Source organism: Equus asinus, chromosome 2 (genome assembly GCF_041296235.1).
Source record: "Equus asinus isolate D_3611 breed Donkey chromosome 2, EquAss-T2T_v2, whole genome shotgun sequence".
NCBI classification, from domain to species: domain Eukaryota; kingdom Metazoa; phylum Chordata; class Mammalia; order Perissodactyla; family Equidae; genus Equus; species Equus asinus.
In genome coordinates this window covers 1725282-1747791 of record NC_091791.1, presented here as the reverse complement: position 1 = coordinate 1747791, position 22510 = coordinate 1725282, and the positions used below count along the sequence as shown (strand labels likewise).

At 55.7% G+C, this 22510-nt stretch overlaps 1 protein-coding gene across 22 annotated transcripts in view; it reads left to right on the top strand.

Annotated features, from left to right (window-relative positions):
• JAKMIP3 (Janus kinase and microtubule interacting protein 3) overlaps window positions 1–20163 on the top strand; it is a 128153-nt gene extending 107990 nt beyond the window's left edge. For 18 of the 22 annotated variants that reach the window (XM_070520666.1, XM_070480857.1, XM_070480855.1 and 15 more), the window contains 2 exons: window positions 385–1476; window positions 17646–20163. In XM_070520666.1, coding sequence (XP_070376767.1) covers window positions 385–543 — 159 coding nt within the window. In that variant the 3' untranslated portion in view covers window positions 544–1476; window positions 17646–20163. Of the gene's footprint in view, window positions 1–384; window positions 1477–17645 lie in introns of those variants that run through there. The other 4 variants (XM_070480845.1, XM_070480815.1, XM_070480808.1 and 1 more) reach the window with 2 other exon arrangements.
• Window positions 20164–22510: the final 2347 nt, after the last annotated feature.

Sequence of the window (22510 nt, the reverse complement as noted above, 5' to 3'; positions counted from 1 at the left end):
GGTTCAGAGGGGTCGCCACAGTTAGAGGGGGCGAAGGGCGCTTGCCTTTCCTGAGAAGGAAGGAGGGCAGAGGACTGCCTCCCTCCCACAGGACCTGCCCCAGGAGGGGACATGTGCCTTCTGTTAATGCCTCCAGGCTCCTGCCTCTGGGGCGTCCCTGGAAGCTGTCTGGTGCAGCAGGACTTTCTGGAGTTAGTATTGAGTACAAGCGTGGGTTACAGTGGACGTCCAGCCAGAAATGTTGAGGTTTCCCTCACACGCGGGGGAGAGGGCCCTCCCTGTGAGAGCGGTGATCATCCTTTCCCAGAGGCCCTCCTCCCTCCAGCCCCTTCCCTCTCGCCAGGCAGCCTCCCTGACGTGTGTCCTGCGTCTTTTTTCTTCCAGCCCCCAGAGCAGCTGGATCCCGTGCCTCCAGCTGGACCAGAGAGCAGGGGGTTCCCAGGCAGCCAGACGAGGTGCCCCGTCTCACCTCTGAAGATCCAAGAGGGTCTGGTCTCTGCGGACCCCCTCCTGACGAGGAAGAGGGAGAAAGGGGGGCTTTGAGCACCTCTGGGCGGGCAGCTGCCCCCTTTGATGAGCCAGAATTAGAACTAGCTTTCTGACTGGGCCCCTCTGCAAGAGGCCTGGTCTTGGCTGCTGGACCCTGGGTCCCTCCTCGGACGCAGCCTCCATCCCGGCTACAGGGATGTGCGAGTTCCCTGCTGAGCAGGTGCAGAGAGCCGCTTCTGTGCAGGAGCGCGAGCGAACCTGGCCCTGGACTCACCTCTCGGTTCCCTCAGCCGCAACATGTGCCTCAGAGGAGGACTCTCGGAAACAGCGCGGGCACCCCACGAGATGACAGCACGGCAGCTGTGGCTGCAGGGGTGACCTTCGTTCAGGGAAACTGGATGGTTTGTCAGGGATGTCCTGAAGATGGTTTCCCCGTGACACCTCTGGTGGGCCACGGCGATGCTGTGACTCGCTCGCTCGGGTCCTGAGCACTTACTGATGGCCACGTCCCGATGCCCTCCCTTGATTGTGACTCCATCACTCCGTGGGAACAGACGAGAGCGTGGCTGCTTCACTGCTCCATGCTGTCAACCCTCCGCCTCCTACCCTGCCCAAGACAGGAAGGCCAAAGTCCGGCCCTGAGCCACCACCAAGGAATGTGGTGGGACTGACCACAGGGAGGGTTAGGGACATGATAATAGGAGGTGGACGAGAGAGGGATGGGCCAACTGGAAAGGGGCCTGACCTTCTCAGAGATCGCGGAGGCCAGAGGCCACCTCTGGCAACGCAGCCCCCGACCCCACGGGGCCCTGGGCGCCCGGCACCCACAGCCCCGAGGCCCACGGCTGCAGGGGGCCAAGCGTGGCCGAGCTGCCCAGCCGGAGCTGCAGCCTTTGCACTCAAGGGGCAGTGCCCAGCGAGGGGCCAGCAGTGTCCCTGTGGTCCTGCAGATGTGAGAAGGGAGCCCGACGCCCAGGTGGCGAGCAGGTAAGGCGCTGCCATCCGTCCATCAGAGATGGAGCTTTCCCTCTGCCCTCTTCAGGGCCCTAGCAGGGTGCTGGCACTCCTCCTCCTCATGTGCTGGATTCCACCTCATCTAATTCCGCTTTGTCCAGTGTGGCCCGTTTAAAATGTGGTTCCATGTGCTGAGACCCTCCCCTGGGTGTCTATACGGGCGGGTGGGGAGAGGTGGGGTGGCTCACCTCCCACCTCCACCTCTAGACCAGAGGCGGCTCCCTGCGGGCGTCTGTCTGTGGGCTCCTCTCTGGCCCTTCACGTGCTGACCCCCTTGTGGGCCTCCTCAGCCCAGACCCAGGACAGTCCTCCTGAGGCCAGCTGAGCCCTCCCCAAGCCACCTGTGAACCTACCATGGAGACTATCCTGGAGCCACCAGGACGGCCTCAGCTCCCTCTCAGCAGGGAAGAACTTTTCAAAGGCACTCGGCCATTTCCGCCAACACGGGCTCCAGCCGCTGCCAAGGCCATCGGCCTTCTCCACCCATGTCCCGTCTTGCTGGCCCCAGAAACTCCAGAAAGAGAACACTTCCTATCTTGTCTTGTGGAACACTCCCCCTCTGACCGGCTCCCAGCTCGGAGGGAGAGGCTTCCCTTACGGCCCCCTAAAGTCATGAGGGCCACCTCGCCCACATTGCCTCTCCTTCTGCCCCCAGGGCCCCCAGGTGGCCCACCCATGCATTCCCTGGGGAGGCAGGGCTCCCAGCAGGGAGGAGGATGGGGGGCGGGCACTCCATTGTTGAGCTTTTCTTTCCAAGCAGGATTTCCTAGTGGGGGGTGTTTCTGTGGGGTGTGGCGAGGCTCTGCAGGAGCTGAGCAGGTTCTGTTCTTTGGATCTGTAGGGTGGTGATGGTGGGCCCACGGGTGCCTCTCCCGCCCCTCCCCATCCACGAGCCTCCTATCCTCAAGCAGCAGAGCTGCAGGGGTCCCCCAGGAGCCACAGGGCCTGCAGGAAGGGAGCAAGAGCTGAGGCAGGCCGAGGTGGAGCGGGGAGGAGGGGAGAGGCCGCCTCTGCTGTTTTGCATTCTCTTCATTGCTCACGCAGCACATCTGGGCGCCTGCTCCTTTCAAGAGGCACATCTTGTGTGTGGTGGGCCTGATACAGGACCCCAGGCCCAGGCGGGATCTAGCCCCTGTGTCCCCCAGGGGTGCACAGCACAGCCTTTGGCTAGGAAGGTCACTCTAGAGGCTTATTCTGGAACCAACGAGAACCTACCTGGTCGCCCTCTGGTCCCAGAGACGCCCAAGGGCCATATGTGGGGTCGCCTTCCAGGACTTTCACCAGAGTCCCCAGGCTGTGCCCGATCACACTCAGGAAACTGCCGAACGCACCGCTGTTGCACTCCTAGTTGCTTGGCGGGGACAGTCCACAGGCATGGCCTGGCCTCCAAGGTCACCTGTGTCAGCGTGAAGGACCATCAACACTGTACGTCACAGCCGCCCACACCTGTGTGGAGGTACACTGCCCAGAGTCCCCAGATAGGCCACCGCGGTGGGCAGAGTTGCTTCTGCCTTGTCAGCATCATTCCTGGCAGCCTTCCCCGGTGAGCCTGCCTGTGGCCATTGTTGGCTCTACAGTGTGCGGGGCAGGGGAGACCTACCAGGATTTGGAAGGCCACTCCGTGCCCCCTGAGCCCTGAGCATGTCTCACCTGTGGAGGGGAGCCAGGGCCAGGTAAGGAGGGCTGGGAGCATGAGAGTGGGGCTGGGGGCGCTGGACAGGCACAGCCTCTCTGGGGCAAGGGCCCCTCCTACCACTCCCCGCCCCCCCATCCCTGGTGACCTTAGGACCCAACATGGATGGCTTGTTGTGCAGAGCCCTTTCGTGAGTGTGGAGACCCAGGGTGACTTGGACCAGCTCCTGTTCCCAGGGTGCTCCCATTGGGGCAGTCAGGGTGGAGGGCAGCGGGCATCACTGAGGCAGGCACAGAGCTGTACTCACGTCTCAGCTCAGGGCTGGCGAGGAGTGGTGGCACGTGCCAGGATGCGTTGCACAGCAGCCTCGTTGCCGGGGTCAGACCCTCTCAAAAGTTTTTGACACAAAGCCGCATGGGAGAAGCCCGTTTGCCCCTCCGCCCAGCTGCCGGCCTCCAGGAATCAGGCAGAGAGTTCTTGAACCCTGGCCAGAGTAGGAAAAAAATGCGTGAAACAGTTGGCACCAAGCCGTCCTGTCACACCATGTAGAAATAGCAGCCCTGGGCGGTCAGTGAGGGACGTCCCTGCGGCCCGGTAACTCCCTGTAATGGGAGACTGACAGCTAAGACCACAGTGCCACTTTGAATTTGTCAGTCAAGTGGCAAGAGAACAGAGAGCCCCTGAGGCTGCCTGTGGGGAGGCAGTTTGGCACAGAGCTGGGGGCCGTCGGGCTACGGCCACAGCGGAACGGGACTCTGCTGACCCTTTCAGGGCCTCCCTCCCACCACATTCTAGCTGGTCCGTCTCCAGGGTGGGTTTGAGGACATCAGGAAAGACCTGCCATCTTAAGTTGCAGCCAGCAAGGGGTCTTTTGTGCTGTCATCCCCCTCCCAGCCCAGGACCACCGACCCCATCGCCTGTGGAGAGCAAGGAGCCCCTGTCACTGGGAGCAACAGTCAGGGCTGTGGGGCTTTCTCTACGCTGCGGGCGTCTTTGTGAACCGCTGCTTCACGCACCCACTGCGGCAGTACCTGTGATACGGGAGCCACCGTGCTTCCACGTCAAGCATTTAAAAATTTTTAAAACTTTTATTATGAAATAATTTTAGATTTAAAGAAAAGTTGCAAAAATAGTATAAAGTTCTCATAGACTCTTCCCCAGCTTCCCCTGGTCTCGTATCTTGCATAATCATCGCACACTTTCAAAACTCCCCCAGTCCACAGGCTTCACTCAGATCCCACCAGTTTTTCTACTGGCAGATGTCCTGTTTCTGTTCCAGGATCCCACACTGCACTTAGTCATCTGTTTCCCTGATCCCTCCCGGTCCGTGACAGTTTCCCAGCTTCTCCTCGTCCTTCTTGACCTTGACACTAACAGGAACTGGTCAGTCACTGGGTGGCCTGTCCTTCGGTCGGATGTGTCTGGTGTTTTCTCATGATCAGGTGGAGGCTGTGCGTCTTTGTCGAGATGACCCCAGGAGCAGCGCGCCCTTCTGAGTGCGTCCTATCCGGGCTGCACAGTGTCGCAACGTTTTATCACAGGCGATGTTAGCCTTGTTCACCAGGTTGAGGCGGCGCCTGCAAGCTCTCCACAAAAAGGTGTCGTTTGTAATTAGGAAATACCTTGGGGAAGATACTCTGAGACCGTGCAAATAGCCTGTTTCTCCTTGAGCTTTGTCCACTCGTGTTAGCGGCCATGCGTGGGTCTTTCCTGCGACCGTGATCGCTGTCCTGTTCTAGCTGTGACGTTCTACTCCCCACATTTCTTCTGTTCTATTAGAATTTTTCTTTCATTTCTTTCTTTATCCAGTTATTTATATCAGTAAGGACGCATGGATATTTAATTTATTTTATGGGTTTTAGTCCAACAACATCATTAATTATTTTCTTGATGTAGTTGTCCCAGCTTAAGCCCCTGAGCCTTCTTTCCCATTAGCTCCTGTGTCCTTTTGACATGCCCTCTTCCATTTTTTTGAGCACTTTCTTGCTTTCTGTCACCACAGGTTTCTCAAGGTCATCTTGCACTTTCCCCGCCCCAGGCCTGAAATCAGCCCCTTCTCCAAGGAGCCTGGTTCCTCTGCTTGGAGAGTGGGGCTTAGGACCAGCCTCTCTGGGGGCTGGGTGTGCTCATTGCTGCCGGGTGACATTAGAAATGTATGTCTGTGTGCTAACACGTGCTGGCCCATGCTGCTTTGTTTATTTCTGCATCCATCTAGTTATCATCTATCAATCATCTATTTATCGTCTATCTATCAATCCTTTATCTATCGTCTATCTACCATCTATTCCATCTATCTATCTGGCTATCTATCTATCGCGTGTCTCTTGTGAAACCGTGAGTCCAGAAGGACCCCTGAGTTCTGGGCTGACAACGCGAGCTTCACTCCAGCCTTCCCGTGTTCTCCTTTCTTTGGCAGCGTGGAGACGTGCCTCTCCCTGTCCACACCACACGTTCTTACTTGCTCACCCCTGGTATCCACACAGAGTAGTTTCAGAATCGCTGAGCCACATGCCCTGTGAGGAACAACACACAACCTGGGTACGTTTGTGTGCATTTCCTTTTATCTTCAGCCTCAGAGTGTCCAGTCAAAACACTCTTCCAGAACAACTCGGATTGGTGCTGCTGTTTCCCGCCCCCTCCGGTAGGTTCGTTGGTTACAGCTTGGGTTCCATATGGACTGCCCACACAGATTGTTTTTTTTTTTAATTCACACACAGTAAAGGTCACGGTTTGTGGTGCCCAGTTCTCTGGATTTTGACACAGGCATGAGTCCACCACCGTCACCACATGGGACGGTGTCCTCGCCCCCAACTCCCTCTTGTCGCCCTTTGTGGTCACCCCACCCTCTACCCCCTGGCCACGCTGGTCTGTTTCCCTGGATTTCTGAGTCATGTAAGTGGAACAGCCGATGTGTACACAGAACATGTGGCTTGGGGGTTTGGCTTTGTTCGCTTAGCAAAGTGCACGGAAGATTCTCTCTGTTTCTGTGGTTCGCTCCTTTTGTTGCTGAGTCGTTTCTGTTGCATGGGCGTGCCACAGTTTACCCAGTCTCAAAGGACATCTGCTTGTTTCTCATTCGTGAGTGCAACTGCCATAAACCTTCATGTACAGGTTTTGTATAAATACAAGTTTTCATTTCTCTTGGGTAAATACCCAGGATTGGTAAGTGTGTGTTAATTTTATAAGAAACTATTGTCCAAAGCGGCTGTACATTTTGCATTCCCACCAGCCATGTATGACAGTTCCCGTTGCTCTGCATCCTCACCGATATTTGATAGGGTCTGTCTTTTTTTTTTTTTTTTTTGAGGAAGATTAGTCCTGAGCTAACATCTGCTGCCAATCCTTCTCTTTTTGCTGAGGAAGACTGGCCCTGAGCTAACATCCATGCCCATCTTCCTCCACTTTATATGTGGGACGCTAACCACAGCATGGCTTGCCAAGCGGTGCCATGTCCGCACCCGGGATCCAAACTGGCGAACCCTAGGGCACCAAAGCAGAATGTGTAAACTTAACCACTGCGCCACCGGGCCAGCACCTGTCTTTTTTAACGTCCATTCTAATGGGGGTGTAGTGGTATATTATTTTGGTTTTAATTTACGTCTGTCTAGTAATGTTGGACATCTTTTTTTATTTTATTTTTTTGAGGAAGATTAGCCCTGAGCTAACTGCTGCCAATCCTCCTCTTTTCTTTTTTTCTGAGGAAGACTGGCCCTGAGCTAACATCCATGCCCATCTTCCTCTACTTTCTATGTGGGACGCCTACCACAGCATGGCTTGCCACACAGTGCCATGTCCGCACCCGGAATCCAAACCGGTGAACCCCAGGCCACCAAAGTGGAACATGCAAACTTAACCGCTGCGCCACCAGGCCGGCCCCCGGACATCTTTTTATGTGTTGATTTTGTGCATCCATATGTCTTCTTTGGTCAAGTATCTGTTCAAATCTTTTGCTCATTTTTGAATTAGATTGTTTACTTTTTACTTATTGAGTTTTAAGACTTATTTATGTATTCCAGGTACACACTTGATTGGATATATGATCCAAAAGTATATTCTCCAGATCTCTCTTTTGTCTTTTTATTCTCTTACGAGTATCTTTTGAAGAGAAGTTCTTAATTTTGATGAAGTCTAACTTATCAACTTTTTGTGTAATGGATTGTGCATTTCTTGTTGGCCTTTGCCTGATTCAAAGTCACGAATATTTTTTCCCATGTTTCCTTCTAGAATTGTGTGGTTTTGTATCTTACATTTATATCCCCGATCCATTTTAGTTATTTTTGCATGTGGTGCGTGTTTTCAGTTGAAGCACATTTTTTGCATGTGGTCGTCCATCCCTGCCTCCTCCCGCCTCTGGTTATAAAGAACTCTTCCTCTTTTTGATTAAATCCCTTCTGCTTGGCTAGACCAAGTCCCCACTGTGTGGTCAGCCCCATTCTGGCTGGAGTGTCCTCCCTGACTCCGAGTCACCATGGGACAGTGCTGCTGCTTGCTGGAGTCCTCTGAGCTGACCGCACCAGGTGTCCCTGGTCCCCATTGGATCCTGGAGATGGGTCTGGGTCACCAGGGACCTCGCCTGCCCAGCTCTGGGTCTGGAAGCTCGAGATGTGTGAGATTAACTGTCAGCAGATCCAGATTTACAGCTCCTGGCAGAGCGGGCGCCGAATGCCAATGAGCAGCCCCCGCTCCTGGGAAGCCTGGTCTCGGATTGCTTGTGCCGCGCTACCGCCAGCCGGGCTAGAAATGATGGCTCTGCTGTCATGTTTGTAATTCAGGGGTAAGCTGCCCCTGTTCGGAAGGCATCCACAGTTAATGAGCATTGTGCACGTATGGAACAGGAGCCTCCATTTTAAAAAATATCCATGATACTCTCCATCATAACCCAACGAAATTTTCTTAATTTGTATATATTGTTTTATGTTTGAAAGAAAAGAAACAAAAGGTGAGCTGTTTGATTCCTCGTGGAAGCTTCACCCGAGTGTGAACAGCTAGCTCTCTGAGGCTGTTTGTCGCGGGCGGCAGAGCTCAGGGACTGCGCTCCTCAGGCACTGCCTGTCTGCCTTGGGAACAGGGACCCGGTGCCTGCCGAGGTGATGGAGGCCCTCAGATACCAGGCATGGAGGGGCCCTGCCCGGGCGCCCAGAGATGCTCCCTGGGGGCAGCCAGCCTGTCAGGGCGGCTTCATCAGCCTGGCTCCAGTCCCAAGTGGGAATGAGGAGGTTCTCGGAGGCTGAGGTCACATGCGTGCTTGTCTGATGGCAGGCAGCAAGCCCGTGCATCGTCCCACTCACGTGGAGCCATGGGGTCACGCTGTATTTGCGTTTCAGAATGAGCTGGCTTGCAGGGTCGCTGCTGGTGTGCATGGTTGCTTGCAGCTCTTGTTCCCGCCGCGCCATTCCTCGTCACGGAGTTTCTCCATCTTTCTCTCCTTGATGCGCAGGTTTGTGTTGGTCCTGATGCTGGCTCTGGCCGCACACCTGCCGTGGTCTGGGGTGGCCCATCTGGTTATTTTGTTCTTTATAACGTCCATGGACACACTGACTCCTAACCATACGAACCCGTCCCATCACCTGATTGCCAAGAGGTAACTGCCATCTGGGACCCTGGTGCAGAGCCCACGTATAGAGCTTTGTGGCAGACACGTATGTTTCTAAAAGATGTAATTTTTATTGTTTTTAAGGCTTTATAAAAAGAGACGTCATGCTTCAGGTACCTTTTGGACGTACTTTGTGCCTAACATCACTGTGCTGGGACCCACCCGTGCTGCAGTGCGCGTCTGCTTGTCAGTGTTTGTGACTCATTCCTGGGGCTCTCCCTCCCCTCTGACAAACATTTGGGCTTGGCTTTTGTAGACATTGCTTCTTGAACATTCTTGTCAATCTGTTAAGGTGCCAGTGCAGGAGTTTCTTCTGGGTGTCCGCCTAGGAGTCGAAAAGCCAGGTCAGCCATACAAATGCGCAAGCTTCAGAGATAGCACCCAACTCTTTTCCAGTTCGCGTCAGGTTTGGAGTGGTTTATTTTTTGCTCTTTGTTCAGAATCCTTCTGCTTTTACCTTAAGGCAAAGGTTTTTCTCTAATGTTACTGGGAGATTTGCACACACTCTCAGGCAGAAATTGAATAAGTGGCCTGAAGCCAACGGTTTCCCCTCTGCCTTTATTGCTCTGTTGTCTAATCTGTTCTTGCCCGTCGCAGCTCGTGGCTCACAGCCAGCTGTCTAGCGACCTGTAATGTAACCGTCTTGGTTAAAGCAATAATGGATCTTTTTACTAGCATAACCGTGAAGCCATTAATAAGAGAGGCCATTATGAGAGAAGTCAGCATCAGAAAAGATAGCTGGACAGCCCCTTCTAGGGCTGTGAGAGCAGCTGCCTGGAACCCAGACAGGAAACAAAACCGAGAACCGATGGCAAGCAGGCGGAAAGTGTGTGTGCGGGTGTGCGCCCTCTCACGTGCCTGTGCACCGTGTGTCTGTGTGTGTGTTTTGTCGTGTGCATGTCTGTGTATTTGGGTGGGTATGTGTGGTCAGGCAGAGGCCTGGGAGCCTGGGCAGAGGATTCTGCACCCACACCAGCCAGGGGGACTGTCCATGTCCAGGAGGGACGGGCAGAGCTGGTGTCCAAATGCCCTTCTGGCCGTCACCTGGAGGGTGCAGCCCTGACCCTGGGAACTTCTGGGCTGGGGTGGGCTTGGAATCCTGTGTGCTCAGATGGTTAGAAGGTAGAGAATGCACCAATGCCAGCCTGGGCGGGTCCCTGCACCGTGAACACAGCTCTTGAAGCTTCCTTCCCTGCCCCACCTCTGGAATGGTCCCCCTGACCCCCAGGTGTGGCCCCTCTCTGGAATGGTCCTCCCGGGAACCAGGGGTGGGGGCTTATGGGGGGCAGTGGGAAAGAGAACAGGCCCCACCTCAGCTATGCTGAGCAGCAGTGAAGGGGTGAAGCCCGCCTTTGTCACCACGTTCTCCAGAGCCTCACATGCGTCTCCTTGTGTGCTGCTAAGAGCCCAGTGGCTCGGGCCATGGGTGCACTGCGGGGGTGCTGGGGTCAGGTCATCGTGGGCTGTGCTGCTTTGGTGCCCTGGCCAACCACCCCATGTCAGTGCTCTATGCTGGGGGACCAGGACACACGGCCCCAAAGCAGCCTGTGCTGCCTCCTCTGCAACAGACGTCAGGAGCCATCGATGCACAGAGGCTGTGAGAGGCGCAGCAGGGGCCGCTCTGTCAAGGCAGGCTGAGGTCAGGCAGAGTGGGCAGTGGGAGGGAAGCAGGCAGAGCCCAGTGCCCACCTGCCTGGCGGTGGGACCATGGAGGCTGCAGTGGCGCCTTGCAGGGTGCCCACAGCCCCATGCTCGGGGCAGCCGTGGCAGGATCTAGAACAAACAACCTTCCCAGTCTGGTAGGTGTGGGGGGACCCAGATATCTGCTGTGCCCCGAGGCGCCTCTGGCCCGGTGCCTTTAAGCGAGGCTGCTGCACGGGGTGCCGGGCTGTTCCCAGCAGAGGTACAGCCTCCTCCGCCAGCCTGCCCTCTCAGCTTTCTTGATGCTGTCTCCCCTCACTGGCTCCCATGGAGTCCCCACCTCCTGCCTCCCAACACCTGTGCTCAGCTCCCATTCTCACCAGGATGGGCGTCTCAGGTGTGGCCCTCTCCAGCCCTCAGCTGCTCCCTGCCCGGAGTCTGCTCCAGGGACCTCCTTGCCCAGGGGGACCCCTCCCCTGCTGGCTCCTGGCTGGTGCTCTGGCTTCCTGGAGGAGGAGGCAGAATAAAGGTCACCAGGGGCTCCGAGCAGACAGCTTTGGGGAGAACTAATGGAAGTGCGGGCCCCTCTGCTTATAGGCCATTTCCCACCATTCTTCCCCCGCCTTCCCCTTCACTCCAGGGAACCGGGCTGGGGCTAAGGGTCCTGGGGGCTCTGGGAGGCTGGGGGCCTCGCTTCCCATGAGAGGAGGTAATTAACTCCGAATCTTGAGTTATATCTCCAGAGCGCCAGGTTCCATCCAGGACACGCAGCCAGCGAGGTGGGAGAGAGGGTCACCAGGCAGGGTCTTCTGGAGCCTCTGGCCTGGCCTGACATCCGAGGGAGACAGGAATGGTCTGGACATGGGTGAGGCCAGGGACCCGCCATCTCCCAGGCCTCCTCTGTGGTTTCAGGCCTCTGGCCATTGGAGTCACTGCCACGCCCCTTGCCCTCACCCTCCCGCCCTCAAGCTTCAGGACCATTTCCGTCTGCCCAGGGTGCTCTGAGGTGAGGGGCAACGAAGAACCGCGGAAGTGGAAGCTGAAGGAGACCCTGGAATGTCAATGACTGAGAGACTGGGGGGTCCTCTCCTCTTGTCCAGGGTGGCTCAGTGGCCTCCCTGCTCACCTCCACAGCGGTCCCAGCGTCCATCTCTGGTCATTCTGTACCAGTTCTTCTCTAAGCCAGATGGTCTCATTTGCCTGGCTGCCAAGTTCAGCATGGGCGATATGGGCACACGTCCACCTGCAGGGGGTCAGCAGGGCGGGGCTCCATCGGCTCCTGGAGGGGCTGGACTGAGGCCCTGGGAGACATCCCCCTGGGCTTCTGGAGCTTAGCAAGGTTGCTGAGGAGGCCTGCTTCCTAGTGCCCTCTCCAGATGGGTCTGGAGAGGCAGCCCTTGTCTCTGGGGTCAGAAGGCTGGCATCTGGCCAGTGCACGTTGGAGAAAACATCCCAGATGGAAAGAAGCGAGGTCAAAGCTAACACCGCTTTGCAGGAGCTCCTGTGGGAGAACAGGTGTGTTTGTGACTTGAACCCGACGTGCAGAGGTGCAGTGGCTCCGCCCAGGGCTTCCCTGCACGGCGTCCACCTCCTGCTGAATGGGGAGGGAGGGACACTGATCGTCAGGGAGGGCAGTGCTTGGTCCAGGGCACAGTGACCGGTGGCATTGGGCGGGAACTGGGCTTCAGATGCCACACCCCTGGTTTGCTCCACGGCCAAGCTGACCTCAGGCCAAGGTCAGGCTGTGAGCCTGCACACACAGGCAGCCTCGACCAGGGCAGAGGACACAACTACAGGCACCCTCGATACCTGGCCAGGTAGAAGTGCCAGGGGTGTCAAGGCTGGCAGGACATGCCAGCGAATGTCCCTGGGCCCCAAGGAGGAAGTGGGCAGCACCGAGGGGCACACTGTGGTCCTGGAATTGACTGCTATGGCTGAGGGCAAGCCTAGATCGCTAATTCCCAAATCACTGGGAAGAAAACCCGGTAGACAGCCCACTATGCTCATATAGTCACATTCTATAACATCAGCCTTAAGGGAAGAAGTGTTTGGAGCCCCAGGAACACAATTTCGTGGCAGTGGCCTTCAAACTCGAGTGAACCTGAGTCACCTGGAAGGCTTGTTAAACCAATCCTGCGGCCCACCTGCAAGGGGGCCTGGTTCCACAGGGTGGGGGCGCCCACGAGTCTGCATTTCTGACAAGTCCAAGAGATGCTGAGGCCTCCAGCCCTGGATCCCACTTTGAGAACTGTTGAGTTTCTGGTGGGGAGGGACCCCACAGACACCTTCAGCCTCTCCATGGGACTGGGGTCCAGAGGGGACCTCTTTGTATCTTTTTTTTTTTTTTTGGAAGATTAGCCCTGAGCTAACATCTTCCACCAATCCTCCTCTTTTTTGCTGAGGAAGCCTGGCCCTGAGCTAACATCTGTGCCCATCTTCCTCTACTTTATATGTGGGACACCTACCACAGCATGGCTTGCCAAGCCGTGCCGTGTCCGCACCCAGGATCCAAACTAGTGAACGCCGGGCCGCCGAAGCGGAACGTGCACACTTAACCTCTGCGCCACCGGGCCAGCCCCACCTCTTTGTATCTTGACTACGATGTTCCTCTGTTTGAGTTTTCCTAAAGCCATGTGCTGGTACACTCTGGGATTTTAACGCCCTCCACGCCCCTTTCCAACAGGGTCTTTGGTCTCCATCACGCTGCGTTAGTCAGCCCTTGTCCGTGGGTGTGAGATGTTGGAGAAGCTGTGGCTGCCACTCAGCAAGCGTGGCAGTGGTTGAAAGTACAGCTCCGGAGTCAGGCGGGCCTGGTTTTGGGTCCTGCCTCTGCCCTCTCTTAACCATGCAGCCATGACAGGTGAGATGACCTGTGTCCACCTTGGCCTCCTGCTCTGAAAAGGGGTCAGCTCCTTGAAGTGTGGAGGGTAATCAGGTAACGTGTCTGCATTGGTCAGGGCTCTCCAGAGGGACAGAGCCCATGGGATGTGTGTATCTATCTATCTAATCTCTCGCCATCTCTCTGTCTGTCTGCAGTATATGTGGAGAGGGAATTACCATAAGCAATTGGCTCACACAGTTATGGAGGCTGAGAAGTCCTAAGATCTGTAGTGGGCAAGCTGGAGACCCAGGAGAGCTGATGGCCTAGCTCTGGTCCGAGTCAGAAGGCCTGAGACTCAGGAGACCTCTGGTGTAAATTCCTGTCCGAAAGCTGGCAGGAGGAGACCCAGGAAGAACCCTTGCCTCAGTCCAAGTCTGGAGACAGGGAAAGACTGAAGTCCCCACTCAGCAGTCAGACTGGAGGGTTTCCCTCTTCCTCAGCCTTTTGTTCTAGCCAGGCCTTCAACTGATTGGATGAGGCCCACCCACATTGGGGAGCGCAACCTGCTTTGCTCAGTCTATCAATGCAAGTGCTAATCTCATCCTGAAACACCCTCACAGACACATCCAGAATCATGCTTGGCAAATGTCTGGGCCCCCGTGCCCAGTCAAGTTTCTGGGGTCAAGTTTCTGCCGGTCAAGGGCCTGGGGCAATGTCCTCACCTGCTCCATGAAAGTGGCCGCTCCCTTTATTATGTGTTTCCTAGGCAGCTGCAGAGTCAAACCAGGAGGAGGAGCCCCAGAGCAGGCCCACTGTGCATGTGAAGAATGGAGAGGACCGTCCCAGCGTCTGTGTGAGCCACGCCGCGCTCCCCTCTGTGGGACCTGGGGCCAGGGGCCCTCACAGGTGGCCCAGGGCAGGCGGGATTGATGGCAGTGCTGGCGCCATCTGTAGGGTTGATAGAAAGGCCCGGTGGAGAGCTAGGAGGGGAGGAGCCTAAGCCGGGTCTGGGCAAGGCCGTCTGTTTCTTGATATTTCCCCCCAGATGAGAGCTTTAGGGAAAAGGACCTGGGCCCAGACACGTTTATTGTTGCCATTTGCTTCTGTTTGGTTTGAAAATGTTTGGCTGCAGTTTCCCAGGCAGACAGAGCTGCGGTGGAAGGGTTCTGTCTTTCAGTCCACTCCTCGTTGTCCTGTGAGCTGACAACACGTGTATTTGTGTGCGTTCTTCTCGAGGCGGGGGGGGGGGGGGGGGGGGGGGGGGAGATCTGGGGCACAGGAAGTAGGTGGCGTTGTTTTGGGGCAGAGAGCAAAGGTCGGGTCGTAGGGTCTCACCCCTCTGTGAGTGCCAGTGTCTGTGGAATCGGGCTCTCCTACGTGGCCTTCCACCCGGCCCTGCTGTGGGGCACCCGGGTTTACGTGCTTACGTGCATTTCTGGACACCCCAGTGAGGCCTCGGGCCGGAGCTTTCCCATGGGCTCGCCATCTGCAGTTGGCTCCAATCCAAGCGGGCTTTTCCGACCCCAGGCAGGTGCCGGTCTCCCCTGCCAACAGCTCTATGTTTCCCAACTGTCGAGATCCCAGTGGGAGTCCCCAGCGCAAACACAGACGGCGGGGCCTGCTACTTGGCTCTATTTGGACGTCAGGCAGAGTGTTGTTTCCCAATCTGTGTGAGCGACTCCGTTGGCACACATCCCCGATGGGTGTCCCCGGGGGAGTCCTGCTTCCACAGCTCTGGACGAGGTTCCGACCTCTTCATGCCTATTGGGCTGGGCACCCACACAAAATTGCCCTGCGGGGTCGTGGTCCCTCCAGAGGCCCTCCTGTCCTCTTGTTCCTCCTCTGCTCGTTTTGGCACTGTGAAGCGAACCCAATTCAGGGCTTTGTTATCAACTTATTCCTGTACTCGATCAGCCATCCTCAGCAGAGCGCAATATAAAAACCTGTCCTCCAGAAGGAAGGGCGTGGCTGAGGTCCTTGGTCCCCACCTTCATTGGGACATCTCCCCATCACAGGGCAATTGTTTGTCTGTGGGACTCTGTCCCGCTGGGCTTTGAGCTGGTTGGGGACCCTCCCACCTGCACCGCCATGTGCCATGCGCTCCCTCCGTGTCCTGTGCCATGCGCTCCCTCCGTGTCTCTCCCATCACACGATGCCCTCCTCCCTCGTGAACTGTGACCTCCATGAGAAGCAGCACCGGGCCCGGTGTTCCTGGCTTGCTCACTGTGGAATCCTCAGTGTGGCCCCCAGTAAACACTCAGCCTGGCCCCTAATACACATTCAAATAAATATTTGCCACATGAACAAACAAATCCGTGAACAGATGTGTTCACGGAGGCCAAAGACCACATCTTATGCGTTCTGCAGCCTGAAGGTCTGCCATAGTTCCTGGAAACAGTGGAAGCAGAGGGCTCCAAGGGTCCCCAAGACCAGCCACATGCTCAGTGATTCACGAGACTTCTCGGGACTCAGCACTTAGTGGTACCATGGCTGAGATTTATTGCAGCGATGTAATCAGGATACACAGCTGGATCTGGAAGGGCGGAAGACACAGGTGGAGTGTGGAGGGGTCCATGAGCAGGTCTCCTGTGCTCTCCCTCCCATGGAGGCCACACAGAGCACACTCTCCCCTAGCAGCGAAAATGCAGCCATGTGTGTGCAGCATTTCCGCCAGGGAAGGCCATTGAGACTCAGAGTTCAAGGGTTTTATTGGGGCTACTTGTCTGGGTACCTCCTGACCTCTCCAATGCCAGGCGCTCAGAAGGAAGCAGGTGTTTGCCATAAATCATGTCATTTGCACAAACAGTCTAGTGCAGCCCATGAGCACAACCTTATCATACAGGGAACGTTTCAAAAACCAGGTTTCCAGACACTAATCAAGGGCCAACAGGGCCAGCAGGCCCTTCTACAGACAGCACCCTCAGCTCCTGCCCACAGAGCAGCTCTTGAATGAGGAGTCTGGGGGGCTCTGACCTAGCACTGGGCCAGTGCCTCGCTGGGGCCCTGAGGAGCCCCCTGGGGCCATGAGACCGAGGTCAGACCCACGAGATGATCTCACGCTTGCCTGTCCTATGTCTTGCGTGGCTCCAGCTTGGATGAGATCTTGGGCTGACTGTGGGGACAGTCAGGAAATTGGGCCAGTGTCCAGAAAAGGGAGGGGCAGAGGACCCTGTATCCCCCAGAGGAGATGGGACTCAGGGTGGGGCAGAAGGGTCTTGGGAAGCCTGGAAGCAGAAGCATGCCTCTGTGCATGTGTGTGTGTACACGTGTGTGTGTGGCTAAGTGTGCGCGTGGAGTGTCGTGGTCATGGTTGAGGGCAGAAAGTCCCCCATTCTGGAGACAGTGGCAGTGAACGAGTGTGTCAGCAAAGTGGGGCAGGACTGACTCAGGAGAGGGGATCAAGTGACCGCGTTGCCCAGATGTGGTTGTCTTGTCCCTTCAGTTGGGGGAGTAACTTTTTAGAATTCTGCACGAGATTTTCAACCAGACTTCTGTTCTCTATTTGCATGTGTGCACTTCCTGGTAGCCCCAGGCTATTGTCATCTTAATTCAGAGAGGCAGGGGCATGGGGTGGGGAGGGGCCCTGGCTCCGGTCAGCCTAGAAGTGTGACCTCAGGAGATGCCTTTTCGGGGGCTTCAGCTTTTCCATCTGCAAAATGGGAGGGCTAGACTGGAGGGTCCCTTCATCTCTAACATTCTAGAAATGGATGATTTGACGAGAACCTGTTTAGAAATGAATCGGGTTAAAGGCACAAAGAACAGGGTGTTGCTTCAATTGCCGCAGAGCTTTCAGCTGTGACACATGACGTCTTGGGGGGCGTCAGTGTGCGTGTGTGGTTCTACTGCCTGTGGTTTGCGTGCTATTGGGGGAATCTCCTCTTACTTAGAAGTTAGGTAGAAACCAAAACTGAAAAACAAAACAAAAACTTCTACAGCCTCTCCTAGATTAGACAGCTGTGGGATTTCCAGGGGTTCCGCCCCAGACCCTCCTCCCTACCTCTCCCAATCCCCTCCCCCTGCCCCCCTACTCTCACTGCTGCCTCCCCAGGGGCTGATCTGGGGCCCACCCTCCTTGTTACAAGGAACCTGAGCGGCTCCTTCACACCTTGTTCCAAACATTAAAAATATAAAGGTAATAAGGAAGAATTAGCACCTAATTGAAAATGGGGTAGAAACATGGGCATCTGCACATGGCTTCGCGAGGCCCCGGGACGCATCTTTGCAGCCTCTCCATCTCCTGGGAAGAGCCCTTTGCGTCTCCTGGGCTGGAGGCTCCGGATGTGATGCTGGCTGGTGCTGGAGCCAGCGTAATCTGACCGTCCACGTGCAGAGCCCATGGTGGTCAGCACCCTCGCCTGTGGGGTTCCTCCAGACCGTCTCCACCGTGAGCGTTGCCCACGAGTGCCTCGGATGTCTCACACTAAAATCAAGCTTTTGTCTTCACTCTTTTTCAGAGAGGAAACAGCAGGTCGATGAAGCCAGTCTTAAGTGTGATCTCCATTCCTGCCCAGCGCTCTGGCGCAAGCCCAGGAGAGTCTCCCAGCTCTGGGATCCAGAATGACTCCCAGTGGGAGGTGGTTCTTCTGTTGACCTGGCTCCCTTGGTGGTCTGAGGTTGTCACCCTCAGGGCTGAATTTGTGAGCAGTGTGTGTGTGTGTGTGTGTGTGTGTGTGCGCACATGCTCAACTGGAGACCCACAGGATTTCAGCTCTTCTGAGGCACCTAGAAGCTGACACACTGGGTAGTGAGACGAGCAGCCGAGTGAGAATGTAACAAACGTTGTATGAAAGAAATCGACTTTGTTACCAACTGGCTGGAGGGAGGGACGACTGTGTTGTCTGGAAGTGTTAGGTTCATTTTATATTTGTGTCGGGAGAAATGTTCAACTCTGGTGCAGACACTGGTGGCAGCCAGACCACGCTTGACTCCCTGGGTTGAAATTGAGAGAAAGCTTATAGGATCAGACAGATACGCTTTTCTTTGGTGGGTGCAGGGTTTCTGCTGGGCACTGCGCTATTAATCAGCCCCTGTCCAAGAAGAACTCATCCTTTCTGTTGTCATTAAAGGTCAGTTACTTATTCATGTGGACAAGACTTGGGGCCAGTTGACTGCTTCCCTAGCTGAGGCTGATGTCAGGGTTTTCATCTCAAGTCTGAAATCTTGTTTAACCTTCCATCCATAGTTTTGTCTCGTTCTGATGACTGCATCCTCTTGGCACATTTGTTGTACTCAGAACCGAATGGCAAACAATAGTCTTGCATTAATAAAAGCCACCACGGAGCTCTGGGTGAGCTTCCAGTTTGAAGGCTGATAGACTGTAGAGGCGTCAGATGCACTCCGTAACCCCGAGCACTGCCCGTGGGCCTGTGCTCCGCTACGGAGCTCCTGCCCCGACGTACACCTGCACAGGACAGCAGCTGTGAGAGTTGGCCGTTTAGGATCTAAAGATGTGCATTTGAAACCCAGCTTCACATTCCTTGTGTTTCTTTGGACCATCGTGCTTTTGCATGTTGTACCTATGTCTGGAGTAGTTCATATGCCCTCACCACACGCTCCAGACACTCAATCAGAGCTTTGTAATTGAAAAAGCAAACTCTACAGGAAAGAGAAGCATGTAAATATGTACCAGTGCTTATGAAGCTGTTATGGTTTATATGTAAAGAGTATTTACACAGCAAAGGGAAAATGGCTCAGTGAATGTTTTAAATAACTCTCCATGTACCAGACTGTATTTGTGTCCCTGCTGTGTTCCTGTAAGCACACGGTTATTTGCAATGTCAATTCTTTAGACATCATTGTTTTTATTCGTGTATCACAGGCACCTTCTTTTCATCTGATTACAAAATCCAGCATTTCAGGACTGGGCTTTTGCCAAAACAAAAGGCAAGTATGAACATTCGTCACTGATTCCTGCTGGTCCAGTGAGCATCTGAAGAATTCAAGTGTTTTAAAATAATGTGCATTTTCTAAACCCTGGAGTATACCTTTTATTCAAAGTCAGTGGGCTGGATTGAATTTCCTGCAAGTATTTGTGCTCTCTGACTGCTAGCTCTTCAAGCAGGGGAGTCTGTGTGTAAATGCATCGCTTCCTGATGAAGCAAGAGGAGGGACCCGAAACGTTGCCAGAAATGTTTACTGTGTAACCAAGACATGGACGTGTGTACAGCGTCACAATTATCAACAGAATCACACTGTGTGCACAATACCCAGAACGACATAAATATTTTCATTTGTCTAAGCTAGAAATCCATGTAAATTGCAGCTTCCTTGTTGACACAGATGTGTGTGAACCTCGTTTCCACAGTCTGGCGTGCCAGTTGCTGAAGGACTGTGGCTCTTCCTTAAAGTGATCTGCCCTCGAAGAACCCATAGCCTTCAGGACCCGCTGCGTGCCTTACACGGCTGGTGAACACCAACGCTGGAAGTCAGGAAGGAGGGAGTGCCGGGAGTGGGTTTGGAGGCATGTGACATTAATCTACATTTCCCATCACCCCATCATTGAAACCTTAAGATGGCTTGTGTGTTTTAACACAGTAATGGATTTATGTTTAGGCTCAGGAAAATCAAGGTGTAAATATATGTATCAAATCATATATTTGTTTACTGTATATTTTTAAAAGCTTTACTGTAAATTTATGCAAAAACCAATTAGGACTCGTTTTTCTCCTGGCACCATGCCGGGGCAGCATTTGTGTTCTCTGAAGCAATTCCTTAATAACCACATTCTAAACGTGATATTCTGTTCAGTGCTAAACAGTATTTACAGGCCTAAAATAGGTTTGTATGGTGATCAACTACAAAATTTTACACATATTTTTGTATTGTGATTCCTATGATATATACCAGAGAATTTTTACTTATTTGTAAGTTACTGTACAGTTTTAATAAAAAAAAGATTGTTTTAAATCTTAGAATATCAAAGTTCCCCTCCTCACAAGGCATTAAAGTTTGGACTTATCGGCTATGTTAGCCACTTCTGTGTTCCGTGTCCATTCTCTGAGCAACGATGCCTCCTTCCACACCAGCAAGGGAACCTGGGCCTTCTGCATGCTGGGGAGGGGGAGCCAGGCGTCTTACCTGCAGCCTCACCTTAAATCATGGCAAATCACTTGGAGGACAGGCTCTGAAATCAGAGGTACCTCTGAAATCAGCACCTCTGGGAGGTCAGCCACCAGGGAGGCCCCCTCCTGTAGCTGTTTTATCAAATGAGAACCGGAAGAGAAAATTCAACTAAGTTAAAAGAGTGAAAGAATTTTTAGGAACGAGTAAGAACACTTGGCAACAGATTTCAGCGGAGGACGACCCCACACATGTGAGTAAAGGTCACTTTATTGATTATTTTGGGGGAGGGCAAACCAGAGGTGGGACGAGGGAATGGAAAAGTTGCTGATTCATCTCTGCAGAAGGATGGGCGCCAGTACTCCGGGGTCCCCGCAGTGACTCTCATTATCCGAACTTATGCTTTGAAATGCTGGCTGCGCTAACAGAATGAAAAGGATGTCTTTTCCTTAAAGATCGTCTCTGCAGGGCGCGACGGAGTGACTAGCCTCGCCCTGTGACCCTCTGCTGTGTCTCACCCAAAAACCTTGAACTCGGCTTTAAGGGAGATCGGGAGCAGCTCGCGTGGGCGCTTCCCTGTCCCCCTACTCCAACCTTCGCGACTCGCCAGACGATTTGGAGTCAGAGGCTCCTTGCCCTGTGTGGGAGCTCCCACGGGGCCCAGGAATGTGGCTGGCCTTCCGATGGACTGTGGTTTCCTCAGTGCGTGCTCCCTGCCCGCCCGCCCTTGCTGCAGGTTGAGCGGGAGGTCGGGACCCACGCGCGCCCCGAGGGCGAACAGCGGCCCTTCGCTGGGACGGAGCGCGCGCCCCGGCCAGGCTGGCGCGTTCAGCACTCGCGGCGTGGACAGCGCCAGCACCGCGCGGGCGCCTGCGGGCTGGGGGCGGGCTGGGGGACAGGGGCGGGGAGAGAGCGAGCCCCTGGCCGCCCCGTCCACACGCGGCGCGCAGACCCGCGCAGGAGGCTCCGCGACCGGCCGCCCCTCGCCCGCTCCCGCCATGGCCGCACGCCGGCCGCAGGAGCCCGCGAAGCCTCTGCCCGCGTGCCTGGGGACGCTGGGCACAGGCAGCCCCCGGGCCCGACCCAAGCTCGGAGGCGTCTTCCGCTGCGTGGAGGACGCCTTTGAGAACAAGACGCTGCAGTTGGACGCGCTGGGCGGCGGTCGCCGGGACCCTCGGGCCAGAGAGCCCTACAGTGGGCTCCGCGGCGACCCGGAGGGACCCGGTGAGCCAGGCGGAGACGGCCCAGAGGCCGCGGCAAGTCTCCAAGAGCACCCTGGAGCGCCCCAGGCCCGCGGCCCACAGCAGGTAGTGGCCGCAGGGCAGAGCCTGAGGAATGGCGGGGCCTGTGCGAGGGGGACGCGGGCCCTGGACTCCTCGAGAGACGCCGCACACCCACGCCGGAGGCCGCAGGGCGGTGGGCCAGGGGTTCCTCTTCCTAAACCCCCCAGCTCCTCCGAGGGGCGGGGCGCGAGGGCTCCCAGCGGGGCCTCCTCCTCCCTGACTGGCGAGTCTGGGCCCGGGACTTTTCTTTCCTGCGCGCCCGCCTCAGCCCCGCCCGGCGGTCTGGGCCTCTCCAGCCCTGGTTCTGGGTCCCTGGTCCGTCCCGGGTTCTGGAGAGCTGTCTCTCTGTGTGTCTCTCTTGGTCTCGCTGTCTCTTTCTCTCTTTGTCTGCCAACTTGTCCCCTCCCTCCTGCCCCTAAGCTTCGCGCGCTGACCGTGCTTGGAGCAGCCTTGCGAGGAGGTGCCTCCACCGCCCAATCCCAGGGTCAGTGGACGGCCCGGTGCTCCCGGCCCGGCCCTGGCCATCCGCTAAGGAGCCCGGCTTTGGCCAGAGACACCTTCTCACACAGCGTCCAGCTCCTGGAGTGCCTGGAACTGGATTTGAGATTGGGTTCAATCCCCGTTGCCTTGGATTCTCGGGTCACCGGGAAGCGGGCCCTCGGCTGGTCAGGGGCGAAGGCGGGGCCTGGCAGGACATTGCTGGATCTCTCCCACCCTCGTTCCTGAGGTGCAAACTCCACATACACACTGGCCGGGACCTGTCGCAACGCTCTCCTCCCCTCCTCCACCCAGCACGCGTCTGCCGGTCCCCGCGGGACCCAGGGCGCAGGGATCCCGGCCTGTGGCTGCCGCAGGTGTCTGGGGCCGGGGAGTTGGGGGGTGGTGGTCGTGGTGTTGAGCACGGCCGGGACAGGGCTCGAAGGCAAAGGAGCAGCTGCGGGCCGGGGGCGGGGCCTGGCCGGGGCGGGGCCTGGCCG